Below are 18,741 nucleotides of genomic sequence, written 5' to 3'. Positions count from 1 at the left end.
AGCCGACTGAGCCGTGGCTCCGCGGGACCGGGACCGGGGGGAGGTCCCGTATCAGAGGGGGGAGGAGACACTTCCATCGCTGCTCCTGTCTCACACTCCCTCTACCTGTCTCACACACTCTCCTGTCTAACACTCCCTCTACCTGTCTCACTCTCCTGTCTCACACTCCCTCTACCTGTCTATACTACCTGTCCATCATACACGTGAACTGACTGGAATGATCAGAAAAGTGCTTCATTTACATTTATCGACATAACATTTCAGAAAACTTGTCATTTTAAGAGTAACAGTCAGTAATCAGCTGGGGAAGTTTCATGCTGATATCTTTATTTTGATACCTTATTAATTACCATCCACATGTTTAAAGGCTGTTTTCTCATAAATCTGCACTTGAGCAGACTTCACACTGCTTTCATTATCCCGAAGGTTTGTTCCTGTCACTCAGACGATGATGATGATGATGATGAGCAGTAGAGTGTGTGACCCTGGTCTGGATGATGAGGATGATGATGATGAGCAGTAGAGTGTGTGACTCTGGTCTGGATGATGATGATGATGATGATGAGCAGTAGAGTGTGTGACTCTGGTCTGGATGATGATGATGATGATGATGATGAGCAGTAGAGAGTGTGACTCTGGTCTGAACGATGATGATGATGATGATGAGCAGTAGAGTGTGTGACTCTGGTCTGATTGATGATGATGATGATGATGATGATGATGAGCAGTAGAGTGTGTGACTCTGGTCTGAATGATGATGATGATGATGATGATGATGATGAAGATTAGCATTAGAGTGTGTGACTCTGGTCTGAATGATGATGATGATGATGATGATGATGATGATGATGATGATGAAGATGAGCATTAGAGTGTGTGACTGGTCTGAATGATGATGATGATGATGATGATGATGATGATGATGATGAAGATGAGCATTAGAGTGTGTGACTCTGGTCTGAATGATGATGATGATGATGAAGATGACCATTAGAGTGTGTGACTCTGGTCTGAATGATGATGATGATGATGATGATGATGATGATGATGAGCATTAGAGTGTGTGACACTCGGCAGAAGGCATACGGTGAAAACAGAATCCTTTGGCAGCAAACAGAGCTGCAGCTCTAATCCCGGCTTAGACCTGATCACCTAGTCCGGCCTCCAACAGGCCCGCATGGACGTGGTCTCCTAAAGACACCTCACTTTTCTACAATATTAGAATACAATAATATCTACTGCTCTCAGTCATCCGTCACAGTATTGATCACATGATCTCTGATCACTACCAATCATCTTTAGAATTGTGTGTGTGTGTCTGTGTGTGTGTGTATGTGTGTGTGTGTGTGTGTGTGTGTGCTGCAGGAATTAGCCCTGTAATAGACTTGGTGTCCTCACTGAGTGGGTTTAGAGCGCTCCGTTAATAGAATGGGTTCTACTAGAACAGAACAGGTTATAAACACCAACAGACATAAATAACTCTTCCTTCAGCTTCTCCCCACATCGTGTGTATATATATATATATATATATATATATATATATATATATATATATATATACACATACATACATAAGTATCAAAATATATATAGATACTTTGACTGAACTCACGGATGATTTGAGCTTTGACATACGTAAACGTGTGTTGCTGTGTTCCTGAAGCTTGTCGTCCTCTGTGCGACGTCTAAATGAAACGAGGACGAGGTCAAGCAATCACTCTCCTTCTCCAGACCTCATTAGGGTTTAGTCCTCCAGGTGCAGAGATCTGCTGAAAGCCTCTTTACATCTCTGCCAGGAGGCACGTGGTAATTACTGCACCCTAAAGCCCAGCTTTCCCAGAATGCACACAGTGGAACGGCCAGTGTGCTCCTCCCGGTGACTGTGTGGCCCCTCCACTGACGATGACCCTCGAGCCCTCAACAAGGAGTCTGATTCAGACTGATGTGATGAGTCTGGGATCGGGTCTGAGCTCCAGCTGTTGGCCGAGGATCCTCTTTAGCCCTGAACCGAGAGGAAGAAGAGAAAAGTCCCTGTATAGTGTATTTGTTAGGTAGATAGTTAACTAGGTATCTCTCTGGACATATAACAAATAATAGTTGTGCAACTCTACATGCCTGCTTAAGCCTACAATACTGGTGGGAATATGTCATAGCACATTAAAGTCCGGGTAAAGTAAGAATAAATATGTGTTGAGTTTGGCATACCACAGAACAGTTTGTTGTCATTCACCCTGCCAACTTTGAGAGTTTAAAATAATTGCCAAATATATGAAATTAGGTCTCAAAGTCAAAAACAAGCACTTCTGTCTTCTCTCAAACGCTGGGGGTGTGTCAGTTAGAGGCGCTGGAACCCTGCCCACTAGCAGGGGGGACTACAGGGGGTAAACAACATTTACTGCTTGCCAGTATTGCACACTTGGTGGGCTGCCACGAGGAGGATGTTTGACGGGCGCTCTCCTTCATACAATCACTTGCACACTTCATGGCTGCACCTGATTGGACGATCGCTTTCACAGCTGTCCTGTCTGCTCCCGGATTTCAAACCGACCAACATGGCGGCTCATTTGGAAACTTTCTCTTATTTTACTACAATAGTTCACCGAAACGTGTTTCTGAAAACATTTTATGCCAGAAATAAGCTATGCAGTTGCTGAATCTGTCTTTATTTTAGATCGACAACGCTCAGTTTAAAAGATTTTCGAGAGCTTGGAAGAGGCGGCGGCGCACCGTCTCTCCACACTCGCCATCAGGCGAATGCATTGCAGGGCTTCTTACATACCGTAAATCCTCTAATATAGCGTCAGCCAAAATCTCTGCGACACAAAGGCATTGCGCGGCTGACAATCAATGGGAAGCGTGAAAATAACGCTGCCTGTAGACACTTGCCCCGGCCTCCATTAGAGACCGGCCGTTATTTACCTCCGCCTACAGCGAGACCGGTCAATGTTAGAGACCGGCCGGTAATAGAATACAGGCCAGTATTGTTTTGTTCATCATTTTTTAATGAACCAGACGTTTGTCTTTCACGAGCTAACCCGCTCGTCACGTTCTTCGGTGCCCCTCATCCCGAGTGCCCAACGTGGGGCAGTCCCTCGGCCCCCCTCTACTGGTTACACATAGCAATGACACCTTACTATCAGCACATCCTCCCTTCTTTGAAGTAATGAACTGTGAGCATAAGAAACATATGCATGAACACATTCATATGATGCCAAGACGATAAATCACAATTATTGCAATCACAATTACAACATTTTCAGCTCTGCATTAACTTCTTGCTAACTTTTTTTTTTTTTTTTTAACAGTAGAACTTCAGCATCTATCATACTGATTTACAGGTCAATTCTAACCGGTCTTTTGATCTGACGGTCAGATCGCCTCAGTACAGGTAACTCTGTGGCAACATTGCTTGTGTCCACCTGTACGTGTCCATCTGATGTCAGCTCAGGCACTGTGTCAGCCTGTGACACAGCATCTTCTCCATCTGCATCATCAGTTAGCGTCTTTTGAACAGTCTCTTTGGTTTTTAGAAGGTGACGCCGGTTCCTTCTGAACACATGTCCATCCTCAGTTCTCACTGCATAGGACCGAGGCCCTATTTCTTGAAGAACCGTCGCTTTCTTGTTCCATGCATCCTGGTTTTGGATCCTCACCACATCATCCTGTCCAAGTGGTCTCAGAGATCTTGTTGACTTGTCAAAACGCTGTTTTTGTTTCCATTTTAAGTTCTCCATTTTCAACTGAATCTCTGTTTTCTGTTGGTTCTCCGTGTAGCGGGGCAGAGTAGTGCGCAGCTTGCGATTCATCAAAAGTTCCGCTGGGGAGAGACCACAGTCAAGGGGAGAAGACCTGTAGCTCAGTAGAGCCAAGTATGGATCCGACTTGCTGTCTGTGGCCTTTTTCAGAAGCTGCTTAATGATATGCACTCCCTTCTCCGCTTTGCCATTTGCCTGCGCATGCTGGGGACTGGAAGTGACATGATGGAAACCATATTGTCTTGCAAACTGCCGCCACTCATTGCAGTTATAACACGGACCATTGTCACTAACTACAGTCTCTGGTATTCCATGCCTGGCAAACATGGACTTGACATGTGTAATAACACTGTTAGCAGTTGCATTTGCGAGCAGAGCAATTTCTGGAAAGTTGGAATAATAATCAATTACCAACACATAATCTCTTCCATTGCAATGAAACAAATCTGTTCCTACTTTCTTCCATGGTTCAGTGGGAAGATCAGGAATCAACATGGGTTCCTTGGCCTGTTTACTCTGGTGCCTTTTGCATGTCTCACATTTTCCAATCATATTTTCAATGTCTTTATTTATTCCAGGCCAGTATACAGAGTCTCTGGATCTCCTTTTACATTTTTCAATGCCCAAGTGTCCCTCATGCAGTTTCTCTAGTATTTCCATTCTCAGGCTGTGTGGAATGACAATCCGTTTGTCTCTCAATAACAGTCCATTCGCCACACTTAGCTCAGATCTGATGTGATAATATTTTGGACATGAACCTCTGGGCCAGCCGGTTTGGAGGTGTTCTATCACAGTCTGTAGCTCCTTGTCTGTAGCAATCTGCTCACTTATTTGCTTTATCTTGGCATCTGACACTGGCAGAGACTCAACTACCATGTTCACATGGTTCTCTACTTCTTTCTCAGTGGAGCTCACAGGACTCAACACTGGAGCACGTGATAGTGCATCGGCTAACACGAGATGCTTGCCAGGTGTGTATATCAACTCGAAATCATACCTTTGCATCTTCATGATGAGGCGCTGAATCCTCGGCAACATCTCATTCAGGCTTTTCTTGATGATTGACACAAGAGGACGATGATCCGTTTCAACTGTGAAGATGGGAAGTCCATAAACATAACAATGAAAGATTTAGAGTCCATAAGTCAGTCCAAGACACTCTTTTTCAATTTGTGCATATTTGCTTTCCGTCTTTGTCATGGATCTGGAGGCATATGCTACGGGCTTCCAGCTTTCTCCTTCTGCTTGCAGCAAAACAGCACCAAGCCCATCTTTTGAAGCATCCGTGGAAATTTTCAGTTTCTTGGTTCATAATAAGCGAGGACAGGAACAGTTGTCAGTGTGGTCTTTAAAGCCTTCCACTCTCTCTCATTTCTCTCTGTCCACTCAAACTCTGTTGAATCACGAAGGAGCTGTCTCAACACTGATGTTCTGACCGACAAGTTTGGAATAAACTTTCCAATGAAGTTTATCATGCCCATGACCCTAAGCACACCTTTCTTGTCAGTTGGTCATGGCATGTCTAGAATGGCTTTTATCTTCTTTTCATCAGGCTCAATGCTCAATATCTGCACAGATAGTTTGTCGCCCAAAAATGTGATTTCCTGCACACCAAACTGGCACTTGGCACGGTTTAGCTTCAGCCCATTCTCACGGACTCTCTGGAGCACTTTGATCAGTCTCTCATTATGTTCTTGAAGGGTGGACCCCCAGACGACCACATCATCGACATAACAACGAACCCCTTTTAGGCCCTCCAACATGGTGTCCATGGCACGGTGAAAAATCTCAGATGCTGAGATTATGCCAAATGGCATTCTGAGAAACCTGTACCATCCATAAGGTGTGTTAAACGTGCAGTATCTTGAGCTTTCTTCATCCAACTTGATCTGCCAGAATCCCTGCGCTGCATCAAGTTTTGAGAAGTATTTGGCTCCTGCCATTTCACTTGCAATCTCCTCACGCTTTGGTATCTGGTAGTGCTCACGTTTTATGTTCTTGTTCAAATCTCCAGGATCCATGCATATCCTCAGCTCTTTGTTTTTGTTCTTTTTATCCACGCACACCATCGAGTTTACCCACTCTGTAGGTTCCTCCACTTTAGTGATGACGTGCAGCTGGGACATCCTGTCCAGTTCCTTTTTGAGCCGCTCTCGAAGTGGAGCTGGAACTCTTCGTGGTGCGTGAATCACTGGGTTTGCACCTTCTTTTAGTTGAATTCTATATGTGTATGGCAGACATCCCATTCCTTTGAAGACATCATCAAAATGGTGAACTAGAGAGTCCACTGTGCCTGAGCATGCACTTATTGCTTCTGAGCAATTAATGTTATAGACTCTCCTCACCAGGTTCAATGTCTTTGATGCAGTCCCGCCCAGCAGTGACTCAAGGCCCTCAGGTACAACTGAAAACAGTACATTGTATGTTTTATTTTTCACTTTTACTTTGAGTCTGCACTGTCCCATGCTTTCAATGTCTTTCCCATTGTAGTCCTTTAGTGTCACTTTCCTCTTCATTATTTTGGGCTTTTCTTCCATAGCTCTGATTTCTGTCAAGCTGATTAGATTTGCCTGTGCACCTGTATCAATTCTTAGTGGTACTACTGCTCCGTTTACTTGGAGTGACACCAACCAAGTGTCTCCTTTATCTGAGCACTTTTCATTTTTCTCAGTGTCCTCCTGTTGCTTTGGTGCACCATCACATGACACCATCCCGACAAAGAAAGTCTCATTCAGGTCAGTTTCTTCCACTATTCTCACTGATTTTGGTTTACCTTTGGAAAGACACTGTTTTGCAAAATGATTTTTTCCATTGCATTTTGCACACTTCTTGCCATATGCAGGACACTGCTGGGGTTCGTGCCGTCCACCACAGCGTTTGCAGGAGTAGCTCGCGTCGTCTTTGCAATTCTTTTGTGGCGAGCCTCTTTTCATTTTGTGTTTAACCACAGCCACTTTTGCATTGTCATTTCCAGCAGTGATACCTGTTTCACTGAATGTCTTTGCATGCTGTAATGCTAACTCACTTGCATGGCACTGTCTCTCTGCCACCTCTAGTGTCAGCTGTGGATCCCGCAGCAGCCGTTCCCTCGTCCGTTTATCATGGATCCCATACACAATTTGATCACGGATCATGGAATCTTTCAGCTGCCCGAAATCACACGACTGCGCCTTCAGTTTTAAATCCGTCACAAAGCAATCAAAAGTCTCTTCCGGCTGCTGCATCCGGGAACGGAACACGTACCTCTCATATACTGTGTTTTTTCTCGGCGAGCAATGTGCCTCGAACTTTTCAACAACTTTGTCGTATTTACCGCTGTCGTCACGCTCGTCGAACTCAAAGGTGTTGAAGACTTCGATGGCTTGGGGACCCGCTACCGTGAGCAGCAACGCAATCTTCCTGGCGTCGGGCTTCGAGTCGAGTCCAATTGCCGCCACGTACAGCTCGAATTGCTGCTTGAAGCTTCGCCAATTGCTGTCGACATTCCCCACTAGTTTCAGTCCCTCCGGTGGCCTCAGCGTCTCCATCTCGAGTCGACCTTCATTAGCTGCCTTTCACTCCTGGTACCATGTTTTGTTCATCATTTTTTAATGAACCAGACGTTTGTCTTTCACGAGCTAACCCGCTCGTCACTTTATTGTTCTTCGGTGCCCCTCATCCCGAGTGCCCAACGTGGGGCAGTCCCTCGGCCCCCCTCTACTGGTTACACATAGCAATGACACCTTACTATCAGCACAAGTATTAGAGGATTTACGGTATGTGAAACTATCCGAGCAGAAAACCACTGAAGCTACTGCGCGAAAGTATTGTGGCGAGCTCGGCTCGTGTGAAGAAGCAACAGAGATAATCTCACTTTCTTGAACAGCTTTATTAGCAACCTGTGCTACCACCAACAGTGTATACACGTTAGAACATGGCCTCGAAAACATAACACCCGCCCCCAACTCTATCCGCCTCCGGCCGCAAGGCATAATGGGAAATGTCCCTCTCGAGTGTACTGGCTCTATGGCGCTACAGTATTTATACAGCAGGGACGGCTTAAGGCTCGGTTATGCTTCCGCGTAGTGATCACGCAATGGCCACGCAATGGCCACGCAGTTGCTTGGAGACCGTGATGGTTCTGCGTTGGGTTTACGTGTCGAAATGCAATTCAATGCAACACCGGTAGAGGGCGCTATGTTTTTTGTAAAGACTGACCGAACGACCGAGACGCCTCGTTATAGCCTATTTGTTTACTTTCCGGCTTTAAACATCCACAATTTTTCAGTGTTTTATTTCTTTGTTCAAAAGCGACAAGGTGCAAACAATAAAAGTATTAAAAGTTTAAATGGCGGTGTTTATGAGTGGAAACTGGAAAAGCGGTCTCCAGCGAATGTAGTTAGCGGACCAATCACAGCCAATGCCGCTGCGTTGGTGCTGCGTCGCCTCGACGCGCGTCTAGGATTTTTGGGAGGTGCATGTCAGGCCCTTGCGGTGGACATAAGTGGGGTCCGCAAGGACATAATGGGTCCATAAGCCCCCTTGCGTTGCGTCAACGCGGAAGCATAACTTGGGCTTTATGCTAACTACAACTGCGTTATGTAACGCCAAAGTGATTTCAGACCCGCCCATTAAATCCAAGATGCAGAAACGTTTCAGAAGCCTAGCTCCACAATTACATAGTATATGGTTGAATGGCTTTTTACATGTGTTAAGGAGACATGTTATGACCCATTTAGCGTGATTAGAAGAAAATGACTGATTTTGGTTTACCCGGACTTTAAGCACATTTTCTTGTGTTCCTGCAATATTATAAATACATCTTCGGTAACCCAAAAAAATGCACCCCCCAGAAGAAAAATTCATCGGCTGCCACACTGGGTCACGGACCCCTGGTGAAAATGTAAAAAAAAAAACTTAAAGCCATGTGATGCTGACAATATATGAGGAATGGCTGGTCCATTTTAAGTGAGGCGTCAACTAAAATCAGATTTTTTTCCCTTTGCACAATGATCGACAATTTTGCAAATCCTAAAGTGTGAGATCATAAATGTGCTTATTAAAAAGGCATACATTCTATTTGAGATTCACATTGAAAAGCCTATTTGATACTACCTGAACCTAAAGTGTATTATAATTATTTTTTTTGTGTGAAAAGGGAAATGTAATGTGGAATTACAGGTGTTTTTGCTTGCATTTTGAATGACGGTGAACCTTGGAGTTAAATCGGATTCAATGAGGCAACTTTTATACTTGGATGACGTACTGGGAAATGGTTCACGTGTCATAAAAAAAAAAAAATGTTTTCATTATTTAATGGTGGTTATGCTTACACTGATGTTAGACCCTTCAGTTTGTTCTGTTTAAGATGAAATATTTACCTCAAGTCAATATTTGAGACTTAATCTGCATCCTCGATGACTGTTTGCCCAGAGGCCTTCTTCATTTCCCAGTTTGGACATCCTGGAATCCTTTCATGAGGGTGGAGGAGGTGAGGAAGAGTCATGAGGAGAGAGGAGTCAAGGCAAAATGTATTCAACTTTTAATGGATGTTCATTCAATACTACATCAGAGACTCTACTCCTTCACCGTATTCTCCCACGTTAAAGCCAGCAACACAGTGTAGTGTTGGCTTTTCAGCATCCAGCATTCCCACCACAATTTATTAAAAAAACCCTGTATTGTGAGCTTGACCGGCCCCCTTGTGGGAGGAGAGGGGGCGGGGGGCATAAATGCTGTCTGACTTGTTACCTGGAGCGACAGGTGTCTCATCAGGTTTTTGGTGTGTGTCAGCTGATGTGCTTTACGTTGAAAACAACACAGTAGGTATTGGGATCGCCAGCCAACGCCATCATGGTCAGTCTGCTTCAAACGCAGTGCGTTGCCTCTCTGAGGAACTCCAGAATGACTTTAAGAGCCGCTGCTCTGGGCTTCAGTAAGAGAAACTACAGCAGCGACAGGACGCCTTCAACAGAGTATCTGCACCGAAGTCTTGTACCAACGATGCATTACCAGAAGAGTCTACCCAAGTAAGGAGCCACAAACACATTTTCACATTACAGTTGACTGACACATGTGAACAAGTAAATGAGTAATTTACCATCTGTAATAAGTTTAATACATGCTCATGGGCAGTGTGCGAACTATACCGCGGGTTTCAGGGGGGGCTCACTTATATTGGCGGGGGGGGCTTGCGAGGACTTACTCAAAACACATCCATTATTACAAGCCTGTATGCACATATCACATCCAGCCTCCACACGCATCAAAACCAAAACATGTCAATCTGGTTACAAGGAACCAATCCTGCAAAATAACCTCTGAAATGCTAGAATGCGCATCAACAAACCAATCAATGACACCACTCACGCGTGACCATCATAATTAAGATTCAATCCTCAGTTACATCATATACAACACAGTGCTTACAATTAATAATACAATTTATACAGACTAGCCCTCACCTTAAAACAGAAGCGACCACACAGGCCTGGGATCTACGGTGGCCCAGAGGTGTCAGGCCAAATACAAAAGTCACAACACAAATACAAAAGCCACAACCTCAAACACATCTCATACTACATTTTTTTTTTTTTTCTTTAACATTATTGACATCTCGTCCTCATCTTCTCTCACGTAACTGAATCAATTTCGGTTCTAGCTCCCGTTTAATGGACATTACTTATCAAAATATAAAGCATGATTAGTATTACACTTAATTAAATATTTCAAAATATTTTTTCAGTCAAACTACCATTGTCAAATGTTTTCTACAGTTTATTATATATGCGCGCCATTATCCAAAACTTTTCAGAAGTCCGACGAGCCGCAATGCATTTTGGGAAGTTGAGTTTATCCGTGTTTTAGGTCACTTCCGTTGTGGCTTTTGTATTTGTGTTGTGACTTTTGTATTTGTGTTGTGGCTTTTGTATTTGTGTTGTGGCTTTTGTATTTGTGTTGTGGCTTTTGTATTTGTGTTGTGGCTTTTGTATTTGTTTTGTGGCTTTTGTATTTGGCCTGACACCTCTGGGCCACCGTAGTGATCAGCTTCCTTTGCTTTGCGCCCCCACGCTTCAATGGTGAGGACAAGAATTGCATGCAGGCCAGTATCTTTATTAAAGTGAAATAGTGATCAATCACCCTCATGCGCAAATCATACATTAAAAATAGCCTCATTTTACACATGGTCCATGATTATGACAAAACAAAAAACAAAAAACAAAACAAAAAGGAATGTGAATATGCCAATATTTAAGAGACCCCCCCCTGGCTCCCCCGTAGTTCGCACCCTGCTCATGGGACTTCTATTGTTCTGTAGACGTAAAGTGTGTATTCGGGTTATTCGGGATTGGAAAGGGACGTTTGTTCAACATCTTCTCATCAACTCCATGAATGTTTCTTAGATGATCCAATAGGAATCGAGACACGTATGAAACTGTCTTATTTGTTGGACATATGTCCACTTTAAGCCTCAAGCTAATGCTGAGACATGAGGGCTCTGACATACACAGGTCCAAGTAAAGGACTACAGAGAGGTGGTGCACAGAGAAAATACAGGGGTAGCCAGGACCACCTTAGGTTTATTAGCGGAAGTGAGTCGGGACGAGACGTGAGCAGGAGCAGGAGAGTGAGCGAGGATTGGACCGGAACATTTAGCCAATAGTAGCCATGCGGACCGTATGACTACTATTGGCTAAATTCTTGATCAAGTGAAAAATCGTAGCCTGTGGATTTATCGATTAAAAACAAGTTTCAACTAAAAAAATGAACCAGGTCAGTTAAAAATGTCCCGGCTAAACGATGGTAAAAGTCCATTAAGTACTTAAAACCTTCAACGTCCTCGGTCCGTATAGACTGGGATGGCGGCTCATCCGTTACAGTCTCCTTTCTGGTGGTGGCATTTCCACTCTCATTCACCAGCTCTGCCTCCGTTGTCGTCCAAGACCCCCTACAAATGGGCCACCGTCCTGAGTCCCACACATGATCTGTCTCTGTTCCAGCACACTCGTCACCTACCAGCACCTTTGTCATAGTATCAGTTAAGTTGCTTTAAATGCTTCCCCCGGTCTGCTCCCTCCCCTCGAGCCACATCATATGCCCCTTGCTTCGGTCTCCGAGCCCAATTGGTGGGAAACCTTGCCTGTCATGGCGGAAAAGCCTGGAACAGGTGCAGATTATCAGGCGGCTATTAGAGACAGTGACTGGGAGTACATGCACAAGGCGGTTAATATAAAAAAAAATGCAGTATAAAACCAAACAATTCCTCCAAATGCATGCAGTAAAAACACAGCAATCCATCAATAGTGTCAAATATAAAAACAAATCATCACTTCTGCCCTGTGACATTAAGGCTACCCATACCAAAGCTGGCGGATACTCTCAGGAGGTGTTTAGCTGCCCAGAAGCCTCTGTTGGATGATGACCAGTTCAGGTACGTTTTGTTGAAAGACAATCACTTTTTGACGATTTCGTATTTTAAACTTGCTTATCTATTCTCACTTAAATCTTATTTGGAACAATCTTGATTGTGTATCCTTAGAACAACAGAGAAACTTGCACTGGATTTCCAGAACGGTGTGGGGAAGCAGCTGCAGGAGGAACTGGTAGCTCAGGACAAAAACAATAAGCACACAAGCTACAGCTCAGGTGAATCTGCCATTCTGATGATAACTACCCTGGATTTGAAAGCATCTCCTATTTATACAATCACTAATGAATGATGTTGATTAACTTCTTTTCTTTCAGGACCATGGTTTGACAAGTTCCTTTGTACTCGTGTCCCTTTGGTGTTGAACCAGAACCCAGCTATGGTGTTAAAGCCCGACCCTAAAACAGAGTACAATGACCAGCTTGTGCGGGCAACTAATGTGGTGTGTTCAGCAGTCCGCTTCATGAAAACACTACGAGCTGGATTTCTGGAGCCAGATGTTTTCCACCTCAACCCAGCAAAGAGTGACACAGATGGTTTCAAAAGGTTAATCCGCTGGGTCCCGTCCTCTCTGTCTTGGTATGGAGCTTACATGGTGAATGCTTCCCCCCTGGACATGTCTCAGTACTTTCGCCTCTTCAACTCAACTCGGATCCCTAAGATTGGGAGAGATGAGCTCTTCACAGAGGAGACAGCAAAACATCTCCTCGTAATGAGGAAAGGCAACATGTATGTGTTTGACGTTGTAGACAGAGATGGGAATATAGTGAAGCCTGCAGAGATTCAGTCCCATTTGAAGTACATTTTGTCCGACCCAAAGCCAGCAGCTGCCTTTCCTCTCGGGGTCCTGACCAGCGAGGACAGGGATGTGTGGGCCGGGCTGAGAGACAAACTGATAGTGGCTGGAAACGCAGAGGTTTTACGGATTGTTGACAGCGCCATCTTGTGTCTCTGTCTGGATGATGAAAGCATGAGGGATGAAAACCACCTCTACCACAACATGCTGCATGGCGACGGCTGCAACCGGTGGTTCGACAAGTCCTTCAATCTCATTCTGACCAAAGACGGACAGGCAGCCATCAATTTTGAACACTCCTGGGGCGACGGGAGAACTATCCTTAGATTTCTGAATGAGATCTTCAAAGATATGACGGAGCGGCCGCAGGTCCACCCAGGCTCGGCTGCTGCTGCTGTGGATTCAGCGTCTGCTGTGCACAGACTGCAGTTCAACCTGGACAGCGAGCTGGAGAGTGGCATCAACAAAGCCAAGGACAACTTTGACTCAGCTGTATCAAATCTCAGCATTGATAACATGAGGTTTGAGAAAGGCAAGGCACAGTTAAAGAAGAACAAGTTGAGTCCAGATGCTATAGTCCAGCTGGCTTTTCAAATGGCTTTCCTGAGGCAGTATGGACAGACGGTACCCTCACATGAGGCCTGTAGCACTGCAGCGTTCAGACATGGCCGCACAGACAGCATCCGGCCAGCCACCATACACACACAACGATGTTCACACGCCTTTGTTCGCCAGCCAGGCAAACACAGCGTGGAACAACTACAGGCCATGCTGACCGAGTGCTCTGAGTGTCATGGGCAGCTGATCAAGGAAGCTGCTATGGGTGTGTATATGACATGTCTACTTGCTTTTGAAGGATTACAATTATGATATTTGTGAAGTATTTAAAGTGTTGTCCTGTAGACACATATCTGAAAACATGCCCTGAAGGATTTTCATTACACTTTCACTGTAAGATATTCCTCCCGTTCCACCCTTTGGTCTTGCTGAACTCACCATTGCTTTTGTTTCTCACTAGGTCAAGGTTTTGAGTGTCACCTGTTTGCCCTGCAACACCTGGCCACTTCAAAGAACCAGGCTCTGCACAGCTTTTACACAGATCCAGCGTACGCTGCCACTGACGACAGCATCATCGCCACCAGCACCACCACTAGTCCAGCAATGGTTTCCTGGGCCTTTGGCCCGGCGCAACCTGATGGTTTTGGTATTTGCTACGGTGTCCATGAAGACTGGATCGACTGCACTGTGTCAAGCTACCCGACTCGAAATGTCCATGAATTCCTGCAGTGTGTCCACAAGTCCTTACAGGATATTTTCACTGTTGTGGAAGGGAAGGCACTCAGCTAAGAAACAAGTGTTTGTCAACAAAATGTTTGCTTTAAGGAGCAGTGGTGAGTGCTATCATCATTCTCAGGTCTCAAATTGTTTATTTACTTCTGGTAATCATGAAGACAGTCATATTAATATGAATATTAAAACCACCAAAACAGTTAAAACAATGAGATTTATAGTGCTTAAATGTATTTTGTCATGCCGCGATGAGGTTTTTTCTTGTCTTGGTTTTTGTCTTGTGAACTTCCGGTTTTATTTTTAAAATCAAACTCTCATTTCAGGTCACTTGCCGTTCGACATGTTTCCCCGGTCTGATGTCATCCCTTATTCCTGATTGTTTCCACCTGTTCCCCTCTCCCTCATGTGTTTAATAGTCTGTGCCAGTGCGCCTTATTAAAATGTTGAAAAAAAAAGATATTACTGTAATGGGAATTTTGGATGTTTGTACTTTATAATCAGAATATTCAACAAGCCCTCCAACTCATACGACCAAATAGGTCGTGTGTCACGTCCTCAAATACGACCTCTGGGAGCGTATTGCGGAGATTCTTCCGCAACGATAGTAGTGGTTAAGGTTAGGGTTAGGTCGACGTGTGGGGGGGGGTCTCTGCCGATGATTGACGGGGGGCGATCGTCTGAGACACCGGAGTGTCGATATTTACTTGACCGCTAGAGGGCGCGCTATTTTGAAACGTAACATATGGTCGTAATTCGGTGCTTGACACACGACCTATGTGGTCGTTTTCTCGAGGAGGACAGTCTGAGAATATTTGTCAGGCTGACGCCATCCGCATCTCCTCATCTGACTGTTATGCTATGACGAAAATGAATGTCTGTTTGTAGATGATATGAACATGAGTGCCACATTGACATAAGATAATTTCAGGACTATGACGCCTGTGTTCTGTAAATCTTGACCTTGCCTGTACATCTTGTCTTTGTAAGATAGGACATGATCCGTCCTTTGGTTCCTCCTCCTTAAAAGGGAGACTGTTGTTGGACTCAGGGTCGTTCCTGCTGAGTCTGAACCTTTGTATCAGAAGGCAGGGGTGAACCTCCCCTGCAGATTAGAATACTTAGTGGAATAAACCTCGGAGAGAAAGCAGATCCTGGTTGTTGATCTTTATTGGGCAGATTCATTTTTCCACAACATTTCCAAAATCAAAAGTGAAAAAAGGAACAGTTATCCCACATTATTCACTGTAAAAATCAAATCAAAAATCAATGATTGATTGTTGTTCCCAGAAGTCACCTGTCCAGGGTGTACCCTACAAAGTTGTCATTCATCTGACAGCATCAGTGTAATTTCCTCCAGTGTGATCAGAGTGAGGATGTTAAATGTTACACATTTAGTCTGAGTCCCAGTCAAGCATCAGTTCTACATCTGATTGAGAGGATCCACCTGGTGTGTGTGTGTGTGTGTGTGTGTGTGTGTGTGTGTGTGTGTGTGTGTGTGTGTGTGTGTGTGTGTGTGTGTGTGTGTGTGTGTGTGTGTGTGTAGGCTTGTTGGGTCTCTTTGTAGTCATAATGTGTAGAAGTAAATGGGAAGATAGATTGCATGTAAACAAACTGCAAAACAAAATGTTGATATGAAAAATTAGCTCCCACAACCTATTTTCTATCAGTATGTTGTTATATATTTACTTATATATTTATCAGTATATATTATATATTTACTTATATCGTATCAGTTTATATTATTTACTTATTTTGTATCAGTATATATATTTTTCAATATTTTCAGTATCAATATATATTTTGTATTTAAATATGTTTTAACAATAAATATTATATTTTTACTTGTATTTTATCAGTATCTATTATATATTAATTATATATTATATATTTACTTATTTTGTATTAGTATACATTATATATTGACTCATATTATTTTTCATCTACCAGTATCTATATTCTCCTCCCTACTTGTCTCACAGTTTTCTAACAAAGGGCCCTTGTTTTGTAGACCAGTTGTAGTCGGGGCACAGCCCACCTGCGCCACGCCGACGGGGTGTGTCCGCCTGGACTTTGCAAGTTTCGTGAATGGTGCAGTCGGGCGCAGGCACGCCTCCCATCACTCCTACCCCCGCAAGTGGGAAAGAGGGAGGAGAAAAGGCGTGAGTGGGAGACGAGGAGGAGACAAGGCGTGGAGTGGGATTAATACAGCCGATTCAGATCTTCACCAATCAAATAAGCTCCTCTCCTCAACTTTAATGCGCCAGGCGAGGTTCAGTGCAAGTTTTCGTCACTTGACAACCAATGACAGTAGGCACATTTTAGGCATGTGTGTCTATCACAAAACAGGGTCAGGGCGCACAGCAGTAGACATAATGGTGGCGAGAACCCGGTGCCTGCACGAGCCGGCCGGGCCATTCATCATCATCATCACCGTCATCATCATCTGCGCTCCACAGCTGCACCGGATTCCCCGTCCAACACCAGAATGGCGGGACACCGGGACCTCACGGGCCGCTCAGACCAGCTGCAGCCCCAACTCCGGTTCCAGCTCGTGGCAAAGTTGCGCGTTTCGCCACTGATAACAGGCTGCCGAGGAGCGAGACCAGGCACGTGGTGCTGTATTTTTTTTTTTAAAGATTTTTTCAGGCATAGACACATTTTATTAGCAGTGGATGGATATGAAAAACAGGAGAGAGAGAGGGAGATGTTTTGGTCCTCGAGGTCCAAAGTCCACTATCTTTATATTTTATTTTTAACACTTTACTATTCAAAAAATCTTTACTCTTACTTCATTATTTCTTATACTTTTTCTGTATTTTTTTTGTTTTTTTTTGTGCTGATTCCTCTTTGCTGCTGTAATACTGTAAATGTCCCCAGGGAATTATAAAGGATTATCTTATCAAATCTTATTTAATGTTATTTTATTTTAAGCTTGTGTTTAGTGCCGAATAAAATGGACTGTCTTTCCCAGATGTAAAGACAGTTTGTTGTCAATCAACCAATCCCTTACCAGAGACAATTCTCTAAAGAGTTTCCTGTATAACTCTAGTATCTTTACCGGATACTAATAAGGTAGAGTCATCTGCATAAAGCTTGTGTATGCTATGTATCTAGTTATCGTGAACATTAGTTAGCCAACTAGCTAGCTATACTAATAAGGTAGAGTCATCTGCATAAAGCTTGTGTATGCTATGTATCTAGTTATCGTGAACATTAGTTAGCCAACTAGCTAGCTATACTAATAAGGTAGAGTCATCTGCATAAAGCTTGTGTATGCTATGTATCTAGTTATCTTGAACATTAGTTAGCCAACTAGCTAGCTATACTAATAAGGTAGAGTCATCTGCATAAAGCTTGTGTATGCTATGTATCTAGTTATCTTGAACATTAGTTAGCCAACTAGCTAGCTAGGTAGCTAACCCCTGTTGAAGATCTCTGCTTGTTTAAAAAGACTTAAAGCCATGTGATGCTGTCATGTGATCATAAGATCACATAAGATGCACTCTGCTGGCCAAAGGACCACATGACAATATATGAGGAATGGATGGTCCATTTTAAGTGAGGCATCAACTAAAATCTGATTTTTTTTCCTTTACACAATGATCGACAATTTTGCAAATCCTAAAGTATGAGCTCATAAATGTGCTTTTTAAATGGCATACATTCTATTTGAGATTCACATTGAAAAGCCTATTTGATACTACCTGAACCTAAAGTGTATTATAATTATTTTCTTTGTGTGAAAAGGGAAATGTAATGTGAAATTACAGGTGTTTTTGCTTGCATTTTGAATGATGGTGAACCTTGGCGTTAAATCGGATTCAATGAGGCAACTTTTATACTTGGATGACGTACAGGGACAAAAACATTTGTTTTTATAATTTAATTTAATGGTGGTTATGCTTATGTAACCTGAATGTGTGTCCTTCTCTCATAAAAGAGATATGCTTACAGTTCAGAATGATTTCAGATCTACACAGATTCAAGCTCTATGATCTACTAGATTCGATAAGGAGATTGGCGGTAGCAAACTCTGTAGGAGAGTACATATAACTCCAACCCACACAACACACTGGACCACAGATTTATGAGCAAGATAATTACTGTTATATCAGTATTCTGCTCAGTTCCATTTACCCCTTTTCTCATGTACATTATCTCTCCCCAAAAGTAGGAATATTTGTCATATAAATAACTCAAATATACCACAAAATAACTTCAATACTCAAATTGGATACAAGAAAAAAACAAAATGTGTCAATACCCTCAAAAATTAGGGAATGTAAATTTTGCTGTAGAAAAATAATAAATGTGGTTCTCCCTTGGATTAGTTGTTGGTCTTACTGGGTTGAACCCTTTTTACTTCAATTGTCCCTTTGTTGCCAACCTTCATTTTCCTTTTGATCTCAGTTTAGTTATTATTTTCTCTTGGGTGCAAGAACAACAAACAACCTGAGTCTCGGGTGAAAAAAAGTTCTCAAAGAAAATGAATA

At 43.4% G+C, this 18,741-nt stretch overlaps 1 protein-coding gene across 1 annotated transcript; it reads left to right on the top strand.

Moving 5' to 3' along the window:
* Positions 1 to 9,587: 9,587 nt before the first annotated feature.
* On the top strand, positions 9,588 to 14,668 carry LOC311015080 (carnitine O-palmitoyltransferase 2, mitochondrial-like; the record flags this gene model as incomplete). Its single annotated transcript, XM_084012135.1, has 5 exons — positions 9,588 to 9,763; positions 12,085 to 12,165; positions 12,274 to 12,380; positions 12,480 to 13,781; positions 13,977 to 14,668. The coding sequence occupies 5 exons, from the start codon at positions 9,588 to 9,590 to the stop codon at positions 14,303 to 14,305; spliced, it is 1,995 nt and encodes a 664-aa protein (XP_083868261.1). The 3' UTR covers positions 14,306 to 14,668.
* Between the last annotated feature and the right edge of the window lie 4,073 nt (positions 14,669 to 18,741).

The sequence above is a fragment of the Eutrigla gurnardus genome (assembly GCF_963514095.1).
Source record: "Eutrigla gurnardus genome assembly, chromosome: 6".
Classification (NCBI taxonomy): domain Eukaryota; kingdom Metazoa; phylum Chordata; class Actinopteri; order Perciformes; family Triglidae; genus Eutrigla; species Eutrigla gurnardus.
The sequence above is the reverse complement of the archived record's forward strand: the minus strand, read 5'-3'. Positions and strand labels throughout refer to the sequence as shown.